Here is a 27,632-nt window from a genome sequence, read left to right on the forward strand (position 1 = left end):
TACTGATTACATATTATTTCAAAATTAAAACTTGATCTGATACATTAATAAATGAATAATATATTTTCTGAAAAAATCCTTTTTCTTTCTTTTAGAAAACAATCTTGTCAGGACTTCCACTAAACAAATACAGTGTTAAGGTATAAGAAGAAAGTCTACAGTATGCTTCCTGAAATAGTGTGAAGCATCATACTTTCAACTAGTTATAATTGTAACGGGGACCGTTACAGATGTTCCCCAAACGCTCCCCAACTCCCTTTTGGTGACTTTTTTCCTGTAAGCTTCATTAAATAAGGCAATGAAGTATATTGGTCATTTTTTGCATTTCACGCGCGCGCACGTGCATGCATGTGCAGGATGACCATGTCATCCCGTCTATACTATATATGCATCTTTATATTCTCAGTATCAAAACATTTCATCAAAAAATAATATAGTTCCGGCTAAATCAAGCATATTGGTCATCTTAGCATTGCGCGCACGCGCACATGCATGCATGTTCATAATGACCATGCCATTTTGTGTACACTTATAATATGTCTGTTAATTCATAGTATCAAAGCTTTTCATCAAAAAATATAAAAGTTACGGCTATATTAAGTATATTGGTCATTTAACACATTGCACGCGCGCACATGTGCATGCATGTGCATGATGGCCAAATCATCTTGCCTACACTTTTAATATACCTATATATTCTTAATATGAAAGCTTTTCATCAAAAAATATAAAAATTACGCCTATATTAATTATATTAGTCATTTAACACATTGCACGCGTGCGCACGTGCATGCATATGCGTGCATGTGCATGATGACCATGTCATCTTGTCTACTCTTTCTATATATATAAATATTTTGAGTATCAAAGCATTTCATCAAAAAGTATAAAAGTTACGATATTATCAAGTAAATTGGTCATTTCACGCTTTGCGCGTGCGCGCACGCGCATGCATGTGCATGTTGACCATGTCATCTTGTTCACACTTTTAATATATCCTTATATTCTGAGTATCAAAGCATTTCACCAAAAAATATAAAAATTACAGCTATATCAAGTATATTGGTCATTTTACCCATTGCACGCGCACACACGTGCATGCATACCGGAGAAGAAATAAGAAGAAAAAAGAATAATAATAATAATAATAATAATAATAATAATAAGAAACAGAGTAAAAACAATATGTTCCCAAACTCCGTTTGGGGAACATAATTATATTATTATGGATTTTTGAAAATTAACTTAGTTTCTTAACTACATACATGTATATGAAAAGATGCACAATGTTTAATATATCATCTTTGCTAACCAAGTATCTGACAAGTATTTCCTCACTTGGCATATTTAGTAGGCGTATAACTGCCACCTAGCAAATTAACCGAGTTATCATTATTGGTGATGTCAGCTTTAATCCAGTCAGATGGATTGTATTAATACGATCAATTCACTGAGGAGTGAGGAAAGAAGAAAGGTTTAACGTGCGTTTTCCTGACGCATTTTGATTAGATGCCATCTAAAGTCAAATTGTGAGCTTTGAAACTTAGCTAGATCAGCCAAGGGGGCGAAGAGGAAACAAACCAGACACTTGGCTAATATATGTTAATATACTGTGCCTTAATAATAATTGTTATACCCTTATAAATATCTTTCTATATATTTATTTCAAATAAAAAGTCCAACAAAGTTAATGTTTTTTGCATCGGTCTAACAATTTCATTGTATACAGGTCTGTCAGTATACAGTTAAAGTATATCATTGAGGGAGTTAGCAAGATTCCACTTTCCCAAGGCCAGGACTATTTCCCAAGGCGAAGTAAAACTTGTTTTACTTACGTTTAAAAAACTTTAACCTTGGCCATAACTTCTGAACAGTTGCAGCTAGGGCTTTCAAATTTAACATTTTTTATCTTTTGGCCTGGATTTTGACTTGCATTTGAGAAACTTTAACCTTCGCCATAAGCTGCCATACGGGGGCATCAGTGTTTCACAAACACATCTTGTTTTCAATTTATTTTTCAGTAAAGATAGATTAAGATCGTTGATAATTATAAAACAGTTTTGTTGCATTCCTGACTGCAGTAAAATTAAAAATTAAAACCATAGAACACAAAAATTCATAAAGTGTTGGCAACATCAAGTGGTAATGAAATTGTGCAATATTTATAGTCCAATACTTCATAATAATTAAAACACATGAAAGTATTAAAACTTGGCTTTATATCTTGAATTATTCCCCATTTATGTCAAAAACTAGCAAAAATATATAATTAGAAGATAAAATATATTTCATAGTATATTTTCCTTCACAGGACAAACACTAAGCAATTGAGGTCAACCAGAAACATTTTACTCATCAATTGTTTTTATATATTTATTTATATTTGATCAGCAATAATTATACCATTTTTTTTGTACTCCTGACCAAAAGCATTAGGGTCTTTAAAGTAGAATTGTGAAGTGAAAATTACATATAAGAACTTGTTCTGTTGTTTCAGTGAGGTTGAGGAGGAATTACTTGAATTTTATAACAAATTTTCAGTCTGTTTATTTTTTTACAATCATAAAAAAATCAAACAATAGATAAAAACACATCTGAATTGATACATCTCAAAAGGAGAATATTAAGGATTTTAATATAATAAAACTGTCAATAGTTTAGTATTAAATTATTCAATAGATCATTATTAATTAAGGATATTCCTTTGTATGAATAGAAGTCTTTTTATCATATAACTTCAATCTTTAAAAAAAAAATGTTAACTGCACTGCTGACCATAGAAATATAGATCTGAAACACAGACAGACCCTGTAAATGATAGATCTATTTGGTAAAAATGTCCTTTGTGTCTTTATTTTCCAAAATATGTTGCAGATTTTATTTGACAAAATGAAATATGTCAGAAAGGACACTGGGAAACAAAACATCAAATGTTTCACTCCTGACATTATTGGGTATGCACAGATACTTGACTCTCATTAATGCTGCTTGTGATTTATATAACATTTTTAAGTTTTAAATTGTATAGCAATTATTGTTTTACATTTTGAAAATTCTTTTTTGACTTAATTGTCTACCAGATTTTTAAAATTGATTTTTTTGGCATATTTTTCCGTTGCATTGCTGATTTGGTATAATATTTTTCAATAATTGTCGGCGGATTTTTCCGTTATTTCCCGATCATGACAAGGAGCACACGGCGGGTGTGACCGGTCGGCAGGGGATGCTCACTCCTCCATGGCACCTGATCCCACCTCTGATGTTTGGAGGTCCGTGTTTGCTCTGCTCCTATTTTGTATTGTATAATGGACTTTTGAGCTTGAATACTGTTCGTTATCTCCATATATTTCATCAGCCATCGACACAACTTGGTCAAACAACAGTTGCTACAGTCTACATTTAAAGCTCAATATACTTTGAATGTTATCTTTATATACTTCTAACGTAAACCATTATTATTTATTTCACAGATCTTCAAAAAATATTGAATTTTCAAAATGTTACAAAAAGGTGTTGCAATCCTGACGTTTTTAGCATCATTTTTGGATATAGCTTTTAGTGAATTGAGATACATGTATATCAAGGAGATATTTGGCAGGTATTTAGACACTATCTAAAGACATATGCTGAGACATAGAAATTTATTCCCATTGCCTTTATTTTTAGTGCAGGTTGATTAATATGTGTTTGGTCTTTTTTTTTTTAAATTCACTCTTACATGTATCCGAAGGACCTGTCACAGCCCCTCAAAGAACTGGCGTCTTTGGTCAGAGTGAATTACCACACCCCAGTGATCACTTCCTATAAATAATTAATCGAATGAGTAAAATAAAACAATGGTTCAGATATCTACTTCTGTGTTTTATAATGGCTACAGCGCTAGCTCACCTATCTTTTTAAAGGAAAAGCTTGTTATCAGCTACATGATGTTTATACTTCCGCGTTGTATGGCGATAAAAGAAAATATCAGTGACCAGAGTTTATTAACAACTTTGGACACCGAATAGTTTGGTTCGTCACAATGCAGAACTTGTTTGTTTTCTTGTTTTCTTGGTTTTTGTTGAATCAGTTTGAGTAAGTATTTTTTCACATTTTTTTTAAATTTTCTGTCGTATGTTCTTTTAAAATGTGTGATGTGTGTTCCTTTTATAGAAACACAAAAAACTTATCAAAAGTTCTAAATACGGTTTGACGAATTACAAACAAATTTCATCTCACTAATATCATCTGTTGATTTTATAATTTTAATTCAGAATTATCTTTAAAAAAAAGAAAGAAAGAAAACGCGTCCCATGAATGTTGACAAATGTAATACGCTGATAAAAGAATGAGTCAGATTGCTTCTGAAAGAGAGATATGGCCCTGTTGACTTTTCCCTAGTACCTATTGCATTTGAAAAATTACCTTTATTCAATAGATTTAAACAAATGTAATCTACTGTTAATGAGGGCCCCGCTCTGTGGGTCTAGTGATCGCTCTGCTGGTTTCCAAATCCGTCTCAAACTTCGCGCACAGAGTGCCCGTGGGTGAAGGTGTGAAGTGACCAAGAACCAATTTTCTAGATCAAAGGTCAAGGTCTGTGTAAATCTCCCTTTGGCTCTATCTGCATGGGTCATACTTCACCCATAGAGTGCAAATGGATGAAGGGTATGCAGTGACCTTGAACCACTTTTTAGGTCAGATGCCATCCTTGTGGAAAAAACTTTATTAGCCAATAACACATTTTTTAGAGTTTCAATTTTTTAAAGACAATTAGAAACCAGTTTAGAAATCGGAAGGTAATTAAAATTTTGAATATTTTCCACACAATACGAAGATATACAAAACAGAAATTTGAGGAACGTATCGTTTGACCTTAAGCTTGGTTTTCAAAGGCAAAAGTTAAAATTTGAAGCAGAACATTGTGTAAAAAAGATCAAAACAGACTTCACTGTTAAATCTTGTCTGAAGTATAGATTTTCTGGCCTTGGACGAGTCGGACTTTAACTTCATCCAAAGAGTGACTTTGTATAGAAGGTATACGTATGCAAAGAAGAAGGTACTGTTTCAATACAAATCTGGCCCTGTATTTTTGTGAAATATGAAATTGTTGTGAGAAATTAAAACTCGTGCTTTCTGAATTGTTCAAACTTCATGCAGTAATTACGATAATACAAATCGTTTTTCTTACACGGCCTCCTAAATGCCAATTGTGACGACATAAACTTGTGCATTTTCCCGTATTAAATCCTAAGAAAACTTCCTTATAATGATCTCCAGTCATAATCGGACAGAAGTTGTGTTAAGCAAACACTCATTTATCAGTGTTGACACCATTGTCTGCGCAACAGGAGCGCTTCTACCTGACGACAGAAATAAATTTCGACTTGTCTTCAAAGAAAATATCAGGAAGTATGAAAGGACTTTTTAAAAGTCAAGAAAATTGAAAATGTTCATTGCTGTCCAGTATACATGTGCATACCTATCACAGTTACGGTTATTTTCGGTGTTCCCCGATTTATTTCGATCATACGCGACGCGTCAAGTACTACGATATACTGACAGATCACGAAAATAACGGGCTTATGGACGAATCTCTTTCCAGATTGCTAGCTGTTTTCATAATATCAAATTTTCGAAGACTATGAAATATAAAAGTTAAATTTGATTGACCGTTTCAAAAAAGAGAGAATAAGGTGAAAATACTACATTGATTGAAACCTAGTTTAAAGGGGCATGGACACAATTTTGGTCAAATTTTATTTTTCCATTTTTAATGTTTTTAAATCCTTTATTCACATAATCCTAATGATCAGCCAAAATTTTAGTGTCCGTCGTTGAGTTATAAGTGAGTTACAGAGCTCAGAATTCTTTGTTATGTAAACAAAGCTCGAGCCATGTTTTTGTCTACATCCTAAGTAATGGGTAGAAAATACCAGGTTTAATCCTAAAATGTGACGAACGCCAGGTGTTTTAAACGAACTTGCAGGTAGTAAAAAAAACTGCATGTAAAAGAACTTTCACCGGAATATTGAACCAATGTTCACAAAAACATGGCACGAATTTTGTTTACACAACAAAGACCGCATGGCGCAGTGGTTAGAGCGTTCGCTCTAGAGTCGCGGAGTAAAGAGTTGATCCTTACGTCGCGGGTTAGAATCCCACTGTTGGACGTGGAGACAGGTCCTTTGGATGAGACTGTATAAACCGAGGTCCCGTGTCGCAGTAGGTGCTGGCACGAAAAAGTTCCCTCACTGCTCAATGGCCCTGAGTGCCGAGTATAGGTCAAAATTTGCAGCTCTCCACCGGCAAGTGGTTGCGTCTCCGTATGAGTGAAAAATTCTCGAGAGGGACGTTAAACAATAAACAAACAAACAAACACAACAAAGAATTGTGAGCTTTGTATCTTTTTTTTTTTTTTTTTTTTTTTTTTTTATTACCCCATCACATGAATATGATGATCAATAAGTTTACAGCCAAGTTTGGGGAGCCTTGGATTCTGCAAACTAATCTGACGAAGTTCCTATACTAAACATCTTGTGACAGGTGAATTTTTTATGTACAAAAAAAGGGAAAGAAAAGCCAACATTCACACCTCAGCCATACAAGACATATATATGCAAGCTTAATTATCTAAATTTTACCCAAAAAAAATCATTGTTTCAATAATAAGTAGTTTGAGCAACAGGAGGTTCATCTCAAACAAAACAATTATGCAGTACATGTTCTAATGGTAGACAGTTCCATTTTCTATCAAATTTCTCAATATCACAGTTTTTCTTGTAAATATATTTCTCACATTTATAATAATACAAAATTTCGTTTTTAGCTCCTTCAAATGAAGGAATTTGTTTTAAACATCTTTTTCGGTATATGTGCTTCTTTACAATACATGTTATTAGATATGTAATGTTATAATACTTATCATCTTTTCCAATAATAATGTCCAATTTATTCATTGCAATATCAATTCCACATAGTTCTTTTATCCAATCTTGAATTTTTTCCCAGATTTCACTTACTGAGCTTTGTATCTTGCTTATAACTCGACACCTCACATATAAAGTTTGGCTGGCCATTAACAATACTTGAGTAAAGCATTATAAACAATAAAAGTGGAAAAATAAAATTTGACCAAAATCGTGCCCATGGCCCTTTAAAGGCCAAGGTACATGTATGTGATTTAGAAAAAATACAAGAAAGTGACTACCTTGGTACTGTGAGAGATATTAAGATTGATTCTAAGAAGCGGGGAAGTTCCTTGTTGAAAAAAATTGAACAGGAAGGTCTGTTCAATTTAAAAAATAATGATACTAACACCCAGCCTCCTATTTGTCTTTTTCGTTATATTTAATTAAAACGTGGGTCAGAGGTTCTGGTGTTAGGGTGGGGCCCTAATGATTATATAGTGAAAATATGCATTATTTTTTTTGAAAATCTTCTCTGCTTCAGCCGATGATCTAAGTACATAGTTATGATGAGCATTGGTGACCCTTCAAAAATTGTGAATTTCATGGCCCCTTGGTCAGAGGTTCTGTTGTAAGGGCGGGGCCCTTATGTTTATATGGTGAAATGCATTAATTCTTTCAAAATCTTCTCCTCTAACCCTGGGTTTAAAGCCAATGAACTTTGTACATAGTTATAATGAGGATAAATACCCAAATTTCCCAAATTGTGAATTCCATGGCATCTGGGTCAGAGGTGCTGGTGTAAGGGCAGTATTATAATAATTATATAGTGAAAATGCATTAATTCTTTAAAAATCTTCTCTTCTGGGTATTAAGCCGATGATCTAAGTACGTAGTTATGACGAGCGAGGGTGCCTCTTCCAGTATTGTGAATTTCATGGTCAGGGTTTCGGGGGGGGGGGGGGGGGCTAATGATTCTTTACTGAAAATGAATTATTGCTCTGAAAATCTGCTCCTTAGTATTAAGCAAACAAACTAAACGCATGAGTTATGATGAGCAAGGATGCCTCTTCCAAAATTGTGAATTTCATGGGTTCTGGTGTTTGGGTGGGGCTCAGCACATGCTTTAGGGCACCGAATCAGTTGGGAGACATAAACACCAAACACAGGTGATAGTGGAATATTACTATGTACATAAGCAGGCAAAGTTTAAGATGGAAAAGTTATCCCGTTCATCGTATAATCTGGTTGTTAGTTATCATCAATGTGTATAGTCAGTAAAACATCCAAGTATGAAAAGGATGTGGCAGACTCTGTGATGTCTTTTATTATGAGTTCAGTAAATACGGATATCCAAGTAAATAAGAATAAAGGATTACAGAACCCATCAAAATTCTAATACACGTTATACCTTACTTTCAATAAGAAGCTCTCTACATAAACTCAAAATGAGCTATTCTTCTAATGAAATGCAGAAGCGATATTTCTTGATCATGTATTTCTTGTACATGTATGCTGACAATTGCAAAAGGAAGAAAATTAACAAATTAATTTTAAGACAGATCGAGAAATGGCCCTGTTTACTTTTTTCCCTAGTTACTATTAATTGATGAAAAAAATTACTTTAGTTTATTTTTTTTTTTTTCAATATTGATTTAAACCAGTATTATAAACTGTTGCTAGCGGAAACAAATTTATACTTGGGAGGTGAAATAGAGAGATTAAATTCTTGAATATTTTATTTAAACAGAATTGATTGGATATTAGATAAGCCTTATGAAATTCCGCTCCGATTTAAAAAGGAAAGATCTCACAAATTTCAAATAAAATTCACTTTATGAACTTCCTTACCGATATCTCTTCAATATTCTGACAATTGTTGAGTGTTTAGCAACGTAAAAATCAATCCAAAGTTGCTAACCAGTCAGAGTTTGTCCAACAAAAACGCTTTTACATTTTCCTTGATGATAGCAAATGAATTTTGACTTGTCTTGTAAGATAAAAAAATCAGAAAATGTTAAGGTTTTATCATTTCCAAACTAATTCTGGAAAGTTGAAACAAATAGTTATAACACGATTTTTCTCTGTTCACAAATGTTTTTTTAAATGCTAATTTGATTATCAGGGGGTAGTCGTTATTTTCAGAGATATACTTTTAAAAATCGAACATGATCTACTTTATTACGTTACTAACAAATCACGAATAAGGATAGATCCCTTCCAAATTGGTGGTCATTTTCTTAGTCGTATAGCCTCATGGATCATGAATTTCCATATCAGTATACAAAAATAAAAATTGATATACTGTTTCAAAGCAGAAAGTTTAAGTGAAAAAAACTATTAATCGAACTTAGTTCAAAGACCAAGGCATTGCCTAGTGTGAAAAAATGCAAAAAGTCATTACGTTGGATCCGTGGGAGAGATGATAATTCTGAAAAGTAGCTTCTTCTTTTTTTTAAAGCATGATTTTTTATTATTATTTTTTTTTTTTTTAAATATTTTAAACTGATCACTTCTTTTTGTTTTTCATTGTGTTTAATTTACATGACAGTGTATTTACTATCTGTTTTATCAATTTTAAAGGATAAACATCTTATTTTTTCCAGAATCACTTCAGCTGCTACTTGTAAAAATACCGTAAGGGTGGTAACTTCTTACCAGGCAAGGGTGTGTACGTGTCGGTGGTGGGGAATTTGGTAAGTCTCCACAGCTAAACATTATGTACTTCATTTTTCATTCAATTTCAATACCCTGGGGATTATAGCGGGAGAATAAAAATATTAGAGGGAAATTGCGTAATAAACACGTGCTTTAGCAATAATTAAGCGAGTAAAAAATTGTTTAAAATTTACAGATTTCAAAAATAACATTAATGGTTATTTTCTGGAGATGTAAAAAGTGTCTTTTTCTCAGTCGAAGAAAAAGTCAGTCCACGATGAATATACCTTGTCGAGAGTTCTAGCTAGCTTATTATTATTACTATTATAGCTATTACTAGTTTATGACTACAACTCACTTGAATGCTCTTTGTTGTATTTTCTTCAGTACTCACCATTCCTGGGTGTGGCGGTATCGTGAGTCTTACAAAGAGACGTGTTGTCCTGGATATGGAGGTTGGGATTGTCAGCGTAAGTACATCTTATCTAACAGTCAATGTTACTGTTACCAGGTTAAACTTTTTTTCGGTTAATTAAGACTTGCAAGGGTTTCTTCATTTGAACGTTAGGATGCAATCCAATTGAAATATGATCTTTCAATCCGCTCGCATACATTGTTCACAAGAAGCCCATGGGCCACAACGCTCACCTCAGTCATTATGACCCTCCTGTTCTTCATCATCAGATTTTTTTTAAATTCCTCTTTGTAATTCAATAAAATATTTGATCTGAACGAACTTGAATCTAAACAATATGAGAATCAATATTCGTAATAATTGCTTCTTTGTTTATTAAAGAAAGATTTTTCCAATATATTCCTATATAAAATTTTGAACACCTAATGTCCCCCCCCCCCGGGAGTCATGTTCTGAAAAACTTGAATCTACATCCTTCAGGGATCTTGCGCTTAAGCTTTTACTTTTCTGGCCTAGTGGTTCTGAGAAACGATTTAAAAGATGCTATTAAATTTTCACTAATCCATTATTATCTCCCCTTTAAAAAGACATGGTTCTTTATTTGAACAAACTTGAATCTCCTGGCTTTTCCCAAGGATGTTTTGTGGCAAGTTTGGTTAAAATTGGCCCAGTGGTTCCGGAGAAGAAAATGAAATAGTAAAAAAAAGTTTAATTGTAACAAGTTTACAACAACGACGACAGACAACGGACACATTTCGATCAGAAAAGCTCAGGTGAGCTTAAAAGGTGTTGCGATCTATTAAGCAGCTCAAATGAAGAATTTTTTTTTTTTGAATTTAATTAGTAAAATTGTTTTAAAATGGATTTGTAACAAATTAATGTTTTAATAAGGGAAAAAGATAATTGTTTGATTTTACCACCTTCATGTATATTATCCATAAAAAAACGCCCTATATACTTTACTATTTAGCCAATTAATATGCAAATATCAATTCACGGTCAACAGCTCGGAAATTAACTATGCCTCCGACATCCTTTAGAAAACATGGCATAGTTGTCTCCATTCCTCTGTAAATTATCATGGGTATTATCTGACGACCAGAAGGCCCCCTATCCTCTGTCTAGCAATGCTAGCTACAATATAACTCACATTGCCCAATACACACATTTTATCAACAGGTGGTAAGTCTGGGGCTTACATTTACCAACAATTAAGAGAAGCTTCATTATCAATTAGCCGCTTTAAAACAAAATTTATAAATTAAAATTATACTCTTTAATAATAAAACAACTGTTAAACAACAATGATTCAATGAGGACGAGGAATAAACTCAACTTTGATCTTTAAAGGGATTTTAGGATATCTTACCAATATCTTCTTATAGTATACTAGTTATTATGCGTAATATTTACGCAAGAATCTTGGCCACTTCATAGAACATTTAAAAAACAAAACGACCTCGGTTCAATATGCTGTGTTTGTATTACATTGTTAAAAAGTTAAAATTGATGTATCTTTGTCTCGTCGGGTTTTCAAAGGAAATATTAGATTAATGATAAATGTAAAAAAAAAAATAGTAAAAATAATATAGAATATAATTAAAAAATTAAGTATCATAAGACCGAAAATCTGCCTGCCCAATTAATTACTCTTTTTTTATCATACATTAATTGTATATAGATGATCTTTTACGTACATGCACACAATTTGATCAAACTTTTAACAATAATTAGACATTCACAGGGACTTGTATCTGATTTTGTTCTATTTGTAATAATTGATTTTTAGCTCACCTGAGCTGAAAGCTCAAGTGAGCTTTTATGATCACCTGTTGTCCGGCGTCCGTCTGTCTGTCCGTCCGTCTGTAAACTTACATTTTCAACTTCTCAAGAACCACTTGGCCAATTTTTCACCAAAGTTGATACATCTAGCATCCCTGGGTGAAGGGGATTCTAAATTGTTAAAATGAAGAGGAAAGTCCTCTTCTAAGGAGAGATAATCAAGAAGAGGCAAAAATAGGGAGGAGTCATTAAAAAATCTTCTTCTTAAGAACCACTAGACCAGAGCAGATGAAACTTATATGGAAGCTTCCAAAGGTAGTGCAAATTCTAAATTGTTCAAATCATGGAATTGTTAGTATGGGAATTATGGTTGCAGCTGTTGCAGAAAAAAATATTAGATAACCCGTTATGTATATTTTCTGCAACAGCTGTAACATTCTACCAAAGAGAGCGTTGTATTCCTTAAATGAATAGAAGTGGTTTGGTTTTAGCTATATGCAGTAGTCACTGTCACGGCCGGGGCACCTGTGTCGCACCTGACACCTGCACCTGTATCAGTGGCTATACCGGAAACGCCTGCCAAACACGTAAGACGTATAATTCAATAAAAACTCAATATACATGTATTAGAGTCTTAAATTTTGTAAAGTATGTTATTATATGTTATTTTTGTAAACTGATGGACTGTATTGCCCAAAGTTATACCCTGAATAAACTTATAAAAAGTATTAATAGATGAGCATGAATTTCAAAATAAACGACTTTTCTTAGAATATTAATCGTAAGACTTCTTAAATTTATGAATGTGATTATTTTTCATATTGTTACAGCTGTCTGCAATCCTAGGTGTCAGCACGGGTCGTGTACCCGTCCCAACGTCTGTTCTTGTTACTGGGGGTACAGCGGTAGACACTGCCAAAGACGTAAAATTTTCAATTTCTCAGAATATGATTATGATATGTTGAACATTTGTGCATGAAATTGCAATTTTTTGTTTTTAATTCTGTGTATGAACATGGTTTTTAATGCACATTAAATTAATTTGCACAGTAATTAATCGTCTTGGACCCGGTATACTGTGAAATCACATATTTTCATGGTGTCAAATTTTAGCGGTATGAGAAACAAAATATTGGTTCGTATATATGATTTAATTTCGTTGTTGTAGAAGCATTATGAAGGTATAGTTGATTTTTTCGTGGAGAGCACGAATTCGTGGATCTCTTCAAATCACGAAATCAACGAAAATTAACCCCCCACTAAAATAAGTGAATTCGTAGTAAAGAATTATGTTTCATATATGAATTTAATGAAATTGCTGTGAATTATTACAGCCGTATGTAATCCAGCTTGTCAGCATGGAGGGACGTGCACCAGACCAGACACATGTCAATGTCCAGCCGGCAAATTCACAGGTCACAACTGTGATATTCGTAAGTGTATCATAATTATTCTAAATTTAGTCTTTAATAACTTTATTTCCGATTATGTAGTGTTACATGTACAAAGGTACTATCCAGCTTAACTTGTAAATAAAATATGTACAATACTATAAACATAACTTGTAATTATAATTGATCAAAGACCTTTTAATTAAATTCTTATTAACTGTAGAGAATCATTTGGCTGGGTAACCTTTAAAAGGTTTATAATTGCTAAGAGTAATATCTTAGCTAACATTGCATTCATGTATTCATTTTTGTCCCCCGCTTTCACTGAAAATGAGAAATATTAATTTCATTTGAGCCCGTCCGTCTGCCTGTCTGTCATTTTTGTCAGTGTGTAACACTTTCGTTTCCGGACGATATCTCAAAAAGCCTTTGAGCTTTTGCAATAATGTTTTATATAAAAACTCCATATGACTTCAAAAAACCTTATTGATTTTGAGGTCAAAAGGGCAAAGGTCAAGGTCATGAATGCATATATTGCTAAAAAGATTTCCAGATGAAAACTTTTGCTCTCTTTTAGCATTTCTCAAATAAAATGCTTTCCTGGTAATAACTGGTAGAGTAGTTCTTTTTGAGGTTCTGCAATGAAATTTTATACTTTTAGTGAATATCAAAAGTGAGGTCAAAAGGTCAAGGACCAAGGTCAATTTACATATTGCACAGATACATTACATGTTATAACTTTGTTTCTCTTTAAGCCTTTGCAATGAAACGTAAGGTCATGAATTTCTTAACATTAAAAAAGACCCTAATTGACATTAAGGCTAAAAGATGAAAAGTCAGGGCTATTTTTTTCTTTTTCCATCTGCATTTTTTTTTCACTTCTTCCACCTTCTTTTTGAAGGACACAAATTCTTTGAATTATATTGTTGAAAGTTGTTCGAAACCCTAAAATGAATACTTTTTCGTTTGATTTGTGATCAAATATGATTGTTAATCTAATTATACTATATATTAAGTGTTTTCAGTATGTACTAAAAACATCAAAAACAAAAAGCTTACCTATATTATTATCACACATACATTTATCCACAAAAATATATTTATATATATATAAATATATTTATTTTCAGCCATTTGTAATCCTCCGTGCTTAAATGGAGGGACTTGTTCAAATTCAAGGCAGTGTCAGTGCCCTAGTACTTACAGAGGGAGGGACTGTGGAACACGTAGGTATCTCTTTTAGGTATATTTTCCTAGAATGTCATTAATAAAAAAAAAATGTTCCACACTAAATGTCTGCATTCAAAGCTATAGAAAGATATTCAAAATGGTAATCTATATAAGAATAGGGTGTAGTGGGGGGAAAAAATAAATTAATTCTTTGTAAAGATTCGGGGTATGGAATTTATTTGGAATGAGAATTTATACATTTGGTTTAAATGCAACCCAACCAGTTAGCTATCAATCACAGACTTATAGTAAAGGGAAAAAAAGATGAAAGGCGCACTTTACATAGTGAACATAATTAGCCTTAACTACATGTATACTAATTTATCTAAGTGTAAGAGCAGCGTCTTGTTTCATTGCAGCTGTTTGCAATCCAACTTGCAAAAACAGCGGTACATGCATCTACCCTAACGTGTGTTCATGCGACGATATCTATACAGGACGACTGTGCGAAACACGTACGTTTTTACAATGCAAATCAATATTTTTCCTTTATAATATTTTTTAACATAGCTTATCCAACAATAAGTTCTAATAAGCACCGATGTGCTTAGCTATTATACAGTATAAATATATTATACAGTAGAAATATATTATACAGTACTGTAGGTCCTTGATTTATATAAAATGCAGACAGAGCAATCTATTGGAAAGGTTGTTCTTTGATTTTCATCTAGATAAACCTTACTCTAAGATTCAGATTCCGTTCATTTTGTTCGAATCTTGAATTATTGAAGTCATATCGCTCATAAATGTAAAAAAAAAAAAATTCCTTTGTCATATCCTCTTTTTTACAGCCCTGTGCTCCTATCGTTCGCCATGTTTTCCCGGGACATGTACTAACTCTACAATTTGTCAGTGCCATGCAGGTTTTTCTGGTCAGCATGAATATCAACGATGCAAAACAAGTAAGACTAAGAATAACCTTAAAATCAGATTCTTCTGACCTGTCATTGTATATTGTATAATAGTATTTTCAAAAATGCATTACGGAAATGAAGACATTTTTCCAATATATATTCTATTCCCCTTTATATAGTTTGTTTCTAAATCAACCTTTAAAAAAAGTAAAACGCGTTTCATTTTACAAACTTTTCATTCCCAACATCACCAATTAAATTTTTAATATAAACTTTCTGTTGACAGTGACTTCAGGGTGGGGTCCATTAATTACTCGGTGTACGTCCGTTCTGGCTAATATTGAAAGAAGTGGAGAGAAGAGGGAAAAGTACCGCTTTGTAACCGATTCCTCTGAACCAAACTCAACCAGAGTAGACACAATGTGGGTCAACCAGAAGGATTACAACTATATTAACGTGGAATTTGCCGCTGTCTATACAGCTCCAGACGACCTGGCACTGCCAAAATATGTAAAACGATTTAAATTTGGAATCGTTTCCGGAAAAATACAGATCGACCTAAGGAAAGTGGATAGAATAGGTTAGAATTATCTGTATAAATATAATTTAAATTATGCTGATTAAACTCGTTGAATTTCCAATTTTAAAAAACTTGGTTTTGCTTTTTGTTTTAATTTCTTTGATCAGTGTTATACGTCTTTCTTTTAAAAACAATTTAATATTTAGTCATTTTCACTTGTCCGAAAAGTTGTAAAATACAACTTAAATACAGATGATAAGAATGACTGATTTCTATGATATTAGATCCAAACAACCCCTTTGTAAGCCAAAATGAGGTGAAGAACTGCAGTTACCAACCAGGCTCTCTAAATCCAAACGACGATATCTATCACTGCAACTTCACAGAAGAAAACTTCGACAGATTACTAGAAAATGGAGACAAGTAAAAATCATGAAATATGCCTTCATTTATTGTCTCCAGAATTTTTAATTACTGCATGTAGATGTACTTTTTCCGCTTGGGATTAATTTATATTCCGCAAAAAATTATCACAATTTCACCCAGCGTACTTCAAGTGCGATTTTGACATAAAAAGAGTATCCTATTGTAACGTAACTTTATTATGATTTACATCCACAAGAAAATTATTCAGGAAATAATTGTCTTGTTTTTTTTTTTTTAATGTGATCAAACAGTTTGCTCACGTGATTATTTTCCTAAACCATAAAATCATCAGGTGACCAAACAGTATGATCACATCATAAGACAAAAAAAAATATTTTATCTACTTTTTTACCTTATCCTTGATTCAATAAAAAGGTGATATTTTCTTTATTTTTATTCAGTAATTAGAAATCTGTTTACAAGTCCAGCATAGTGTATTACTATGCCACACATGACAAAAATGTGGTTCTGTCATTTGATGAGCAAATAATTCAATGAAAAAAGAAATCTGTTCCCTTAAGTTTTACCATAAAGCTGATTCCATTGATCAATCAATAAACCATAAACTATAGTTTAAACTTTTTTTGTTTTTTGTTTTTTATTTATTTATTTATTTATTATTATATATTTTTATTTTTTGCTGGGTTTTTTGTTTTCTTGTTTTTTAACAACCATTTGTCCGAAAGATTTCTTAAGAAGTAGGCCCTTCCATCAGTGTAACATAAGGATTGGTACTTATTACAATATTTTGCGTACTTTCAACCATTTAAATGAATTTTAATAAAATTTATACATTTTACATTGAATTTTAAAAAAAATCCATAGTTTGTCAAACTTGAATTTCCCACTACAGATATTGACAATTGCCAGACGACTCGAGCAGATCTGCGGAAAATGACTCAATTATGCAGGCGCTGTATTACAGATCCATTTTTGTTTTGTAGTACTTTATTAAATTGATCAAATTAGTTCCTTTAAATTTTTAAAAATAAAAATCACAAACACATTTGTAACTAGTACCTCAACATTTTGAGGATCAACAAGTAAGTGCGCAACCAGTACGATAACCCATGATTACGATTCACAGGGAACAGTTCTTACAAGGATCCCTATAAAAATTTAGAGGAACTTTTGGTTGTTATTGCATGAAGAATTTGATTAATTTAAAAACAATTAAATCTTCGCATACAAGAATCCTACGTAATGTTTACTCGCGGATTAAGCCGAAATAGCGATTCCACAAAATTATAACCCATGGAAAAAGTACGTTTACAGCAGTTGTCAAATACTTAGAATTTTGCTGGTATAAATGCTTGAGAGGATGTCATTTTTACCAAATTACTGTTGAAATGTTTTTCTTTTTCACACTCTGTTTTTAACAGTTTGACGTTAACAGTTATTGCTGAAAATGGGGGCTTTAGAGAGCTAGTGGGACCACACGCTGATAAAACGGATTTGTTCGTAGGCCAAAAGTCAAGAAAATCTACAATGTTTCGTTTTGACTTTGAGAAACCCCGTCATTGTCTTCAAGTTGGACCCTGCGCGGCAAAAGCATTAGATGTTACAAAAGATATTACAAAGGTTCTTAAGATTATTTGAAACTCATGTAGAATTTTTTATTCAGTATTAAAAACGAAATGAAATAATTATTGTCCATTCTCTCTTTTTAAAGTTCCCCCTAGCCTTTATATGGAACAACTGGATAGATGATCTATCGGGTCTCCAAGGATACAAACTACAGGTTTATTTGCTGAAACCGAATAAAACACACCTCAAGGAACCCTTTCCCTGGAATCCTCTCACAGAAATACCCCTCAACGTCACAGACTCGAGCTTTACCTATATTCCTAAACAAGCCGGGATGTATTCGTTTATTTTAAACGTAATAGACGTTGCCAACAATACACAGTACGCTCGTACTTTGGCTCTGTACGATCCACATTCGACAATCACTTTATCATCTTCACCATTTTTTGCAACAAGTGCAGAACCAGAAACAAATCATACGTGGCAGAATAGCCTCAACAACAACATAACAATGACATGGAAAGGACACTTTGAAAACAAATTCCATGAAACCAATAAACTCCTGTATCCAGTAGCACGTTATCAACACTTCGATCATATGACAAAATATGAAAAACAAGTTCCATCACAACTAGACGATAGCACAGGAAATAGAACTCTAAAAGGAATTCCGAATGTTCATGGAATTGTCAAGTTTGAATATTTCTTTAGAAATGGTAACCAAGGCAACAAGACGCCTGATTCATGGATTTCGGTAAACAACGAGTTTTCGGAAAATCAAACATTCTATATAGACAGACGAGATGGAGACACAATTAATTTTTGGGTCAGGGCAACAGACGCCATGGGGAACAAAAAAGTGGACATGGCAAAAATTTTCTTTGATTCAACTCCACCAAAGCAGCTAAAACATTCAAATGTTGTATTCACACGTAACGTTAAAACCGCCATGTATGATTTTTCAAGTCGGTAAGAAAATGTCTTTGCATGTGCAAGCCTTGATTTCAGAACTGTATCTGTATTTGGAATTATTTTGTTTGTATACTTGACGATTAAACACTATTTTTGACTAATTCATTGCTAACTGGTATTCTTAGACTGCAGGTAGACACGTTTGACAAAGATAGTGGTATTCATAAGATTCACTTGGAGCTTATAGCGAACAGCAGCAACATGGTATTCCATGAAGCTGATATTCCAGGAAATAAAACTGAAGTATACTTCATTTTTTTTTATATTTTCCCACACATCAAGTTATTTTTATTATTGGAAATGAAAAACTTTCAAATTTTATTTGTCCCTTGCAGTTGAAAATTACCGATGTTCAGTCGTAAACTAATTTCTAAGGGAAAAAATTATAATTTTTATGGATTAGATAATATAACATTTGTACATGTATTTTTTTTTAAATTTTAAATAAATATGTTTTTTCTAAAATTGAAACATTTTTTTTCTGTTTAATTAAGGTGGAACCGACATTTCAGGAAGGATACAGAACACCCATGGGAGACTATTTTTATTACAGTCACTATTTTGAGATAAATAACTGCTGGATGGTTGTTTCGAAGGAAAAATTCGCAGCGGAGTTTGTCTTATTAAATCTAACTGTATTCAACAGGGCAATGGAAGCGACATATTACCATATGACAGTAAGAATATATTAAAAGAGAAGCTGTTGAAAAAACGTAGATTTTCTTCTTCTTCTTCTTTTTTTTTTTTTGGAAAATTCACAGGATATTTCACTGCTTTTTCCCAGATAACAGATTTGCCTTCACTTGATGGCATGGATAAATGCAAGTATCTTTATCTGTCTTTCAAATCATTTTGTAAAGCCTTTTCATAGCATTTCACCATTATTCGTTGAAATCAAGAGAAAAAAATTAGGTCAGTTGTAATTTTTTACAGGTTTTGGTCAACGAAATTCTTTAAATTTTATAACAATTATATTTTCAGACTCTGGTCCTATCAACTTAACTGTCACTGAAACCTACGACAACAGTGTACGTCTGAAGTGGATTGTCTCTCCAACTTGTTATAAGAGGTCAAAGGTTTTACTGCAGTTTCGTTCATCCAATGGTCAGATTCAGACTCGTTTTTTAGATACGGACGCCGACTGGGTTGATTTGACAGGACTGAATTCAGAGACCAGTTATAACCTGTCTTTTGTCACACAATATGGAGCACAAAGAAGTGACCCCGTATTTGTGCAGTTCAGAACATTGCAGTCACCAGCAGCTCTGACTGGTGGTGCTATAGCTGGAATATCTATCAGTAATTACCATCTACATTTATTGTTTTCTTTGTTTGTTGTTTAGTGTCCCTCTCAAGAATTTTTTACTCATATGGAGACGCCACCACTTGCCGGTGGAGGGCTGCAAATTTATACCTATACTCGGCACTCAGGGCCTTTGAGTAGTGAGGGATCTTTTTCGTGCCAACGCCTTCTGCGACACGGGGCCTCGGTTTATACGGTCTCATCCGAAGGACCGGTCTCCACGTCCCGCAGTGGATTCGAACCTGCGACGTAAGGATCAACTCCTAACCACTGCGCCACGCTGGCGACTACATTTATTGTAGACAAATGCTTAATGTCGCTTAAAATTACTGAAAACACAATAGAATGAAAGATTATTTGTACATGTAGGTGCTGTTTTCAGTCAATAAAGCTTTTGCGTTTAGAATCGGGCCAAAATTTGTATTCGATCATGACAAGGAGCACACGGCGGATGTGACCGCGGTCGGCAGGGGATGCTTACTCCTCCATGGCACCTGATCCCACCTCTGATGTTTTAGAGGTCCATGTTTGATCTGCTCCTGATCTGTATTTTTTCTATGGACTTTTGAGCTTGATTACTGTTCGTTATCTCCATATTTGATTCTAAAAAGTGAAATTAGTAATGTAATTAATAATTAAATATATGCATAATTGCTAAACAACACTAATTACAAGCTTCATTTCAGCATTTTTGATACTTTTGGGGATAATTATTGCAATGGTAGTACTATGGCGACTAGGTCGTTTATCAGTTTTGAGAGATGACATCCAACGCAGAGTGACGGTAGTTCGAAAAAATATCAGCAACCGATTTTCAGCTGCTCACACTGTATGTATTCAAGTCATTTACGATAAGCTCTAAAAACTCTCTCACATTTCAAGTTTTTTAACGAGTTACGATTCAAAATTATACATTTTAGGTTTATAATGAATTATCATTTTTGATTAATTTACTTTGAATTCATGATGTGTATTTCCAATACATTTTAAGAATCCCAGCTATGAAGTAGACGATATTTATGTATACGGTCAAATGGAAATTAGTAATACTGACAGTTGGATTTTGCCGAGCTCTAACATTGTGTTGGATGCCTTATTAACAAGTGGAAGATTTGCAGACATATATAAGGCCAGATACCAACAACAAAATAACAAAGACAAACAAATTGTCATCGCAAAGACTCTGAGAAGTATGTAAGATAGCAACCATATTTGCAAACACATTGCATAGGCGTCGGAACCGGGGGGGGGGGGCGCTAGGGGGAGCTTAGCCCCCTTTTTTGTTTGCAAAGACAGACATATTATAGGCATTGAAAGTTGGGACTTAGTCCTCAAACGTTTTTTTTTTTGGTTGGTTTAGACCCCCTTTCAATTAGCCCCCCCCCTTTCAATTTGCTTCTGACGCCTATGCATTGTTATTTTTAAAATGTTTATCAATCAACGTCATGCTCATGAAGTGTCGTATATACTTGAATACCACTGGTATTTTAAAGTTTTGTATAGTTTTATTATTATCATTGTAAAATTTTGCAGAAGAAAATCAAATTAATATTTTAACACTTAAAAGTGTTAAAAACATTTAAATTTTTAGCTCTACTGGTGAGAGACCAGAAGAGCTTATGCGATAGTAAGGTGTCCGTCGTCCGTCCGTCTGTCTGTCTGTCTGTCTGTCCGTCCGTCTGTAAACAATTTTTCAAAATGCTACTCCTCCTACAGTTTTGGTCTGATTTCAGTATAACTTGGCACACAAATAGACTACACTAAGATATATAATTCTGTGTATCGGTTTTTGATTTCAATGAACGGTGTTGCCAAGGTTACTAAAAATAGAAATTTCTGTGAAAAACATTCAAAATGCTACTCCTCCTACAGTTTTGGTCTGATTTCAATATAACTTGGCACACAAGTAGACTACACTAAGATACATAATTCTGTGTATCGGTTTTTGATTTCGATGAACGGTGTTGCCATGGTTACTAAACATAGAAATTTCTGTGAAAACATTCAAAATGCTACTCCTCCTACAGTTTTGATCTGATTTCAATATAACTTGGCGCACAAGTAGACTATACTAAGATACATAATTCTGTGTTTCGGTTTTTGATTTCGATGAACGGTGTTGCCATAGTTACTAAAAATAGAAATTTCTGTGAAATACTTTCAAAATGCTACTCCTCCTACAGTTTTGATCTGATTTCAATATAACTTGGCACACAAGTAGACTATACTAAGATGCGTAATTCTGTATATCGGTTTTTGATTTCAATGAACGATGTTGCCATGGTTACTAAAAATAGAAATTTCTGTGAAATACTTTCAAAATGCTACTCCTCCTACAGTTTTTCTCTGATTTCAATATTACTTGGCACACAAGTAGACTATAATAAGATACATAATTCTGTGTATCGGTTTTTGATTTCAATGAACAGTGTTGCCATGGTTACTAAAAATAGAAATTTCTGTGAAATACTTTCAAAATGCTACTCCTCCTACAGTTTTTATCTGATTTCAATATTACTTGGCACACAAGTAGACTATAATAAGATACATAATTCTGTGTATCGGTTTTTGATTTCAATGAACGGTGTTGCCATGGTTACTAAAAATAGAAATTTCTGTGAAATACTTTCAAAGTGCTACTTCTCTTACAGTTTTGGTCTGATTTCAGTATAACTTGGCAAACAAGTAGACTACACTAAGATACATAATTCTTTGTATTGATTTTCTGATTTCAATGAACGGTGTTGCCATGGTTACTAAAAATAGAAATTTCTGTGAAATACTTTCAAAGTGCTACTCCTCTTACAGTTTTGGTCTGATTTCAGTATAACTTGGCAAACAAGTAGACTACACTAAGATACATAATTCTTTATATTGATTTTCTGATTTCGATGAACATTGTTGCCATGGTTACTAAAAATAGAAATTTCCTTGAAATACCTTCAAAATGCTACTCCTACAGTTTTGGTCTGATTTCAGTATTACTTAGCTCACAAGTAAACTACACTAAGATACATTATTCTTTGTACCAGTTTTGGATTTCGATGAACAGTGTTGCCATGGTTACTAAAAATATAAATTTCCTTGAAATACCTTCAAAATGCTACTCCTCCTACAGTTTTGGTCTAATTTTAGTATAACTTAGCACACAATTAGACTACACTAAGATACATAATTCTCTGTACCAGTTTTGGATTTCAATGAACGGTGTTGCCATGGTTACTAAAAGTAGAAATTTTCTTGAAATACTTTCAAAACGCTACTCCTCCTACACTTTTGTCTGATTTCAGTATAATTTGGCATACAAGTAGACTACAGAGATACGTAATTGGTGTTATTGTTTTTTGATTTTGTTGAATGATGTTGCCATGGTTACTTAAATCAAAATTTCTGTAAAATTGTTTTAATAGGCTACTCCTCCTACAGTTTTAGTCTGATATAATAATAAATCTTGCCACAAAAGAGACTAAACCAAGGATCATTATTCTGTTTATTGCTGTTGCAAATATTCAAGTCAAAGTGCTACTTTTATCTTCCTTTATAAATACAACCAGTAGAGCTACAGTCTCGTCAGAGACTTCTGGTTGATACTTTAAAATAGGTTTCTCTGTTCATTTTCCAGTTTTGATTTTGAATCATTTGTTTTAATTCATGATTATTATTCTGTAGGTGACTATAATGAAGAGAATATGCTAATGATGAGAGCAAAAATCAACTACTTTGCAAAAGAAGTCGGAAAACATCCAAATCTCATTCATTTCGTTGGCGCTGTTGTCGATAATGACGCATGTTAGTCATCATTCAGTAGTATATTATGTTAACTATTAATTGCTCCTCCCCCTCCATTAATTCTTATTGATAAGTAATTTAAACAATAAAAATTTAAATGTTTTTGTTAATACGGGGATTAAAGGTTGCAATCATTGCAGAAAAAATAGCTTACCCGGGTAAGCGGCTTATGTAATTTTTTTCTGCAACGGTTGCAGCCTTTGATCCCAAAATTAACAAAGTCTTTGTAAATAATGTTTTTATATTTATCCGAAAAGTCATTCGTTTTAAATGGGTGTTGTGACACGATTGCGGTGTTTTTCTTTGAAGTTTGCTGTTCTGTATTAGCAATACAGAACGGAAATACAGTGGGCGGAGCTACTTTCCGTTCTGTATTAGCCCTGTATACTGTCTTGTATTAGCCAACTGTTCTGTATCTAAAATACAGCACGGTCTAAAAATAAATCTGATTCAATTTATCAAAAGCACGTTCAAATAGTAAATGCTGATTTTTTCCTATTATAAATTTGAAGAAATATTTCCTTAGGAATGTAAAATGTCAAAATTTCTCAATCACTTTTAAAAAAATTATTCCACACAGAATCTACACGTTATTTCGATCCAAACGAAAAGGAAAAGTCGCAATTATGGAAAACATCCTATGTTGGAGAAATTCCTGAAAACCTGTTTGCTTTCCCTGCTTTTTGTGTCCCCTTCAAAATAGTAAAGCCAATGAGTTCGCGGATGCTGCATACACTACGTGAAATTCGCACTCCCCCTCCGCCCATTTTCCACTCTTCTCGTGTAAACTCAAGTCTATTTTCAGGATTTTTTTTTAAATTCCATCTTAAATCCTTACCGCTGACGACTGCCGCACATCTCTTTCACTTCGTTTTTAATGTCGCATTTCAATAAGAAAATAAAAATCCATAACATCAAAGTCCATAGAAAAACTGTCTGTATCGCCTGTATGTGTATCTATAGTTAACTGAGATTTTAAGACCCCTGAAATAAATTCGGATCAATCTCCATTTACAACAAGGTTAAATCGTCCACATTATCAATTAAGACTGACTTCGAGTCTGTTACGTCTACCCCGTTGTCAAAACTAATCTGACTAAATCTTACGTTGTCCGTGAAAATATATATATACTGCGGATGTATACTCCCCGTCGAGGCCTCATCTACAGAAAAAAAACAAACGAACTCTGGCGGAAGTTTGGATGCTGCACGGGTATGAAGTGGGCGGTGCTTTTTTTTTTTGATTGATCGTGTCACAAATCATTTAGAGAACTCGACAGGTTCTGTATCGTAGATACAAATTTGGGGTGGAGACTCGTGCTACGCACTCAACCACCCCAAATTTGTATCTACGATACAGTACCTGTCTCGTTCTCTAAATAATACCAAGTACATGTAGGTAAAATATTGCATTATTGATCTGTACGTTAAATTATTGTAAGAGCCCACTTCTTAAGAAATCTTTCATACAGACCCTGTCAAAAAACTTTTTTTTTTCATTTTATTAATACCATCTGTTACAATATTTTTTGAGAATTAAGCATTGAGGTTGAAATTTTTTGAAAATAATAATTTTCCCCCTTACTTACCTTCCCATTTTTTTTTTCAACTTGAGTCGGGAGAGGGCAAGCAAACATTTTTTTTTTTTTAAATGACCTTATGGGAATGATACATGTATGCGATTATATATATCTATGTAATATGGAAAAAAACTTTTGTTAAAAATTAGTCATAAAATTTCATTGAAATTTGTTGTTGGTGATGCAAAGACAAATACTAGTTCCTCTGAATCGGTTGCCAACTGGTTTGGCTACTTCTATTGAAAGGTCACGTAAAACATCTTCCAACAGCATTTGTTGTGGGAGAGGATTTTAACTAGTGAAGATAGTTTCGTGGTATATTTTCAGTTGGACCATACATGGTCTTGGAATACTGTGAAAAGGGACAGCTTCGAGATTGGTTGCTGCAACAAAAGAATGCATCTACAGTGGACACTGTAGAACTACTATATCGAATTGTTTACGGAATTTCTAAAGGAATGTGTTACCTTGAGACAAAAAAGGTTGAACAGAATTCCTTCTACTACAAAATTGATAACAATTCAAATGGGATAGACCACTTTCAAGAGCAAAATATAGTCTTTCTTTTACAAATCTTTTAGCTGGTTCACAAAAGACTTGCTGCACGAAATGTTTTGCTGACTGGTGAACTAGAGCCCAAGATCTATGGATTTGGTCCTGAACCGCCGCAACAACAGAGCAATGACGGCGATGGAGATGTGACGTCAGACGAAAAGGTTTTAGCCAGTCAGAAATCGTATCTATGAAATTACATGATAATCAGGAGTTACCCTTTATAGTACTTCAAGCCATTGCAAGATTAATATTATGGAAGAAAAAAAATTAGGAAAATCTTTGAAAAAGTTTAATTTACACATGTAACCGTCACTGGAAAGTTAAGAAATTATTAAACAATATTTACATTCAATTGAAAAACATGAGACATTTTTGAATCATTATAAAGAAAATTTAACTACTTCAGGAACGAATTCCTGTGAAATGGACCGCACCAGAATGTTTGATTTCAATGAAAAATGCATGCACAAAAAGTGATGTATGGTCTTTTGGAATTGTTTTATGGGAGGTTTTTACTTTGGGTATGTATATAGTTCATATAATTGTCTGATTATGGAAAGGAAGTACATATAAATCTAATGGTGATAATTTAATTACAAGGTCCTTATTTATTTGTTATTTTTATATGTTTGTCGTGATCTATCGGAGAATATTAGTTCAAAACATTATTACTCAGCTTCTAATTCGTTGACTAGGTGACACTCCATATCCAGGAATACGCAGCAGGGATGTGCAAACACAAGTTAAAAATGGTCACAGAATGAAGAAGCCTGAGTTTGCTAATGATTTGTAAGTCAGTTATTAAACAGTAAGATGTCATTAATAATGTATCCAGCACAGCATACATAAAAAATATGAAAACATGAACTTTCGTCGAAAAATATAATTTCTTTTTTTTTTTTACTTCCAAATAGCTACTATGGAATCATGATCAGATGCTGGAATTCAAAACCAAAGCAAAGACCAAGTTTCAAAGATATTTCCACAGATATTGGAAAAACCTTTAATAACGCACCTTCAGATGAATTTTACTATTACTCTGAAAAATGAAACTGTCGTGGAATCTATTCCTCGTGCTTACTATTCAGAAATGTATTGACAATATACTGCTTATATTGCACTGATAGACTATCACTGTCAGAAAAAGTCTGTTACAATTATTTTGTGAAAAAGGGACAACAGTATATACATGTACATTAAGGTCTGAACAAAATCGCATACATGTATTAAGTTTCATACAGCCTTCTCATTTTTTAGTGCTTTCGCTATAAGGAAGATTTAAATAAAACGTAATCAAAATGTAAGATATACTACACGCAGCAGTGACCAGGGGTTGGAGATGGGGTGGGGGAGGGATTCTACCCTAGTTCATAAAAAATCCAAGACACTTGTTGACATGCCAAAAAATTATTATCATAATAATAATAATAAAAACAAGAGGCCCATGGGCCTAGAATCGCTCTTCTGAAAATTGTAAAACCTATAATCTCATCTGTTTTAAACCTCTTGGTAACCTATATACAAGGATAAAGCCTTGAAATTCCAAAAGTAGGTCAGCATGGCAACAACTGACAAAGTTGGATAATTCCAAGCCAATTAGTATCTGAAATATTTAAATTTAGCCATCAAATCCCAAAAGTAGGTCACAGTGACCTAGTTTTTGGTTGACACACTCAGAGGACCCAAAAATGCATCAACTGACAAAGTTTGATGATTCTAAACAAATTACCATCTGAAATA

General features: G+C 33.4%; 1 protein-coding gene across 1 annotated transcript; it reads left to right on the forward strand.

The window, feature by feature from the left end:
* Nucleotides 1–9,422: 9,422 nt before the first annotated feature.
* LOC133188421 (uncharacterized) lies at nt 9,423–27,155 on the forward strand (the record flags this gene model as incomplete). The annotated part of the gene is made up of 24 exons (XM_061323839.1): nt 9,423–9,583; nt 9,933–10,015; nt 12,234–12,329; nt 12,573–12,665; nt 13,077–13,175; nt 14,264–14,359; nt 14,723–14,818; nt 15,158–15,268; nt 15,507–15,800; nt 16,025–16,163; nt 17,549–17,747; nt 17,839–18,662; nt 18,791–18,908; nt 19,160–19,342; nt 19,450–19,486; nt 19,647–19,964; nt 20,655–20,797; nt 20,960–21,158; nt 23,638–23,757; nt 25,665–25,819; nt 25,919–26,053; nt 26,299–26,413; nt 26,588–26,681; nt 26,807–27,155. Coding segments are annotated over 24 exons (4,044 nt in total), but the record flags the coding sequence as incomplete, so codon positions are not given.
* Between the last annotated feature and the right edge of the window lie 477 nt (nt 27,156–27,632).

This window comes from Saccostrea echinata, unplaced genomic scaffold, assembly GCF_033153115.1.
Source record: "Saccostrea echinata isolate AGI-Se365-2 ecotype Australia unplaced genomic scaffold, CSIRO_AGI_Sech_v1 ptg000016l, whole genome shotgun sequence".
Lineage (NCBI taxonomy): Eukaryota > Metazoa > Mollusca > Bivalvia > Ostreida > Ostreidae > Saccostrea > Saccostrea echinata.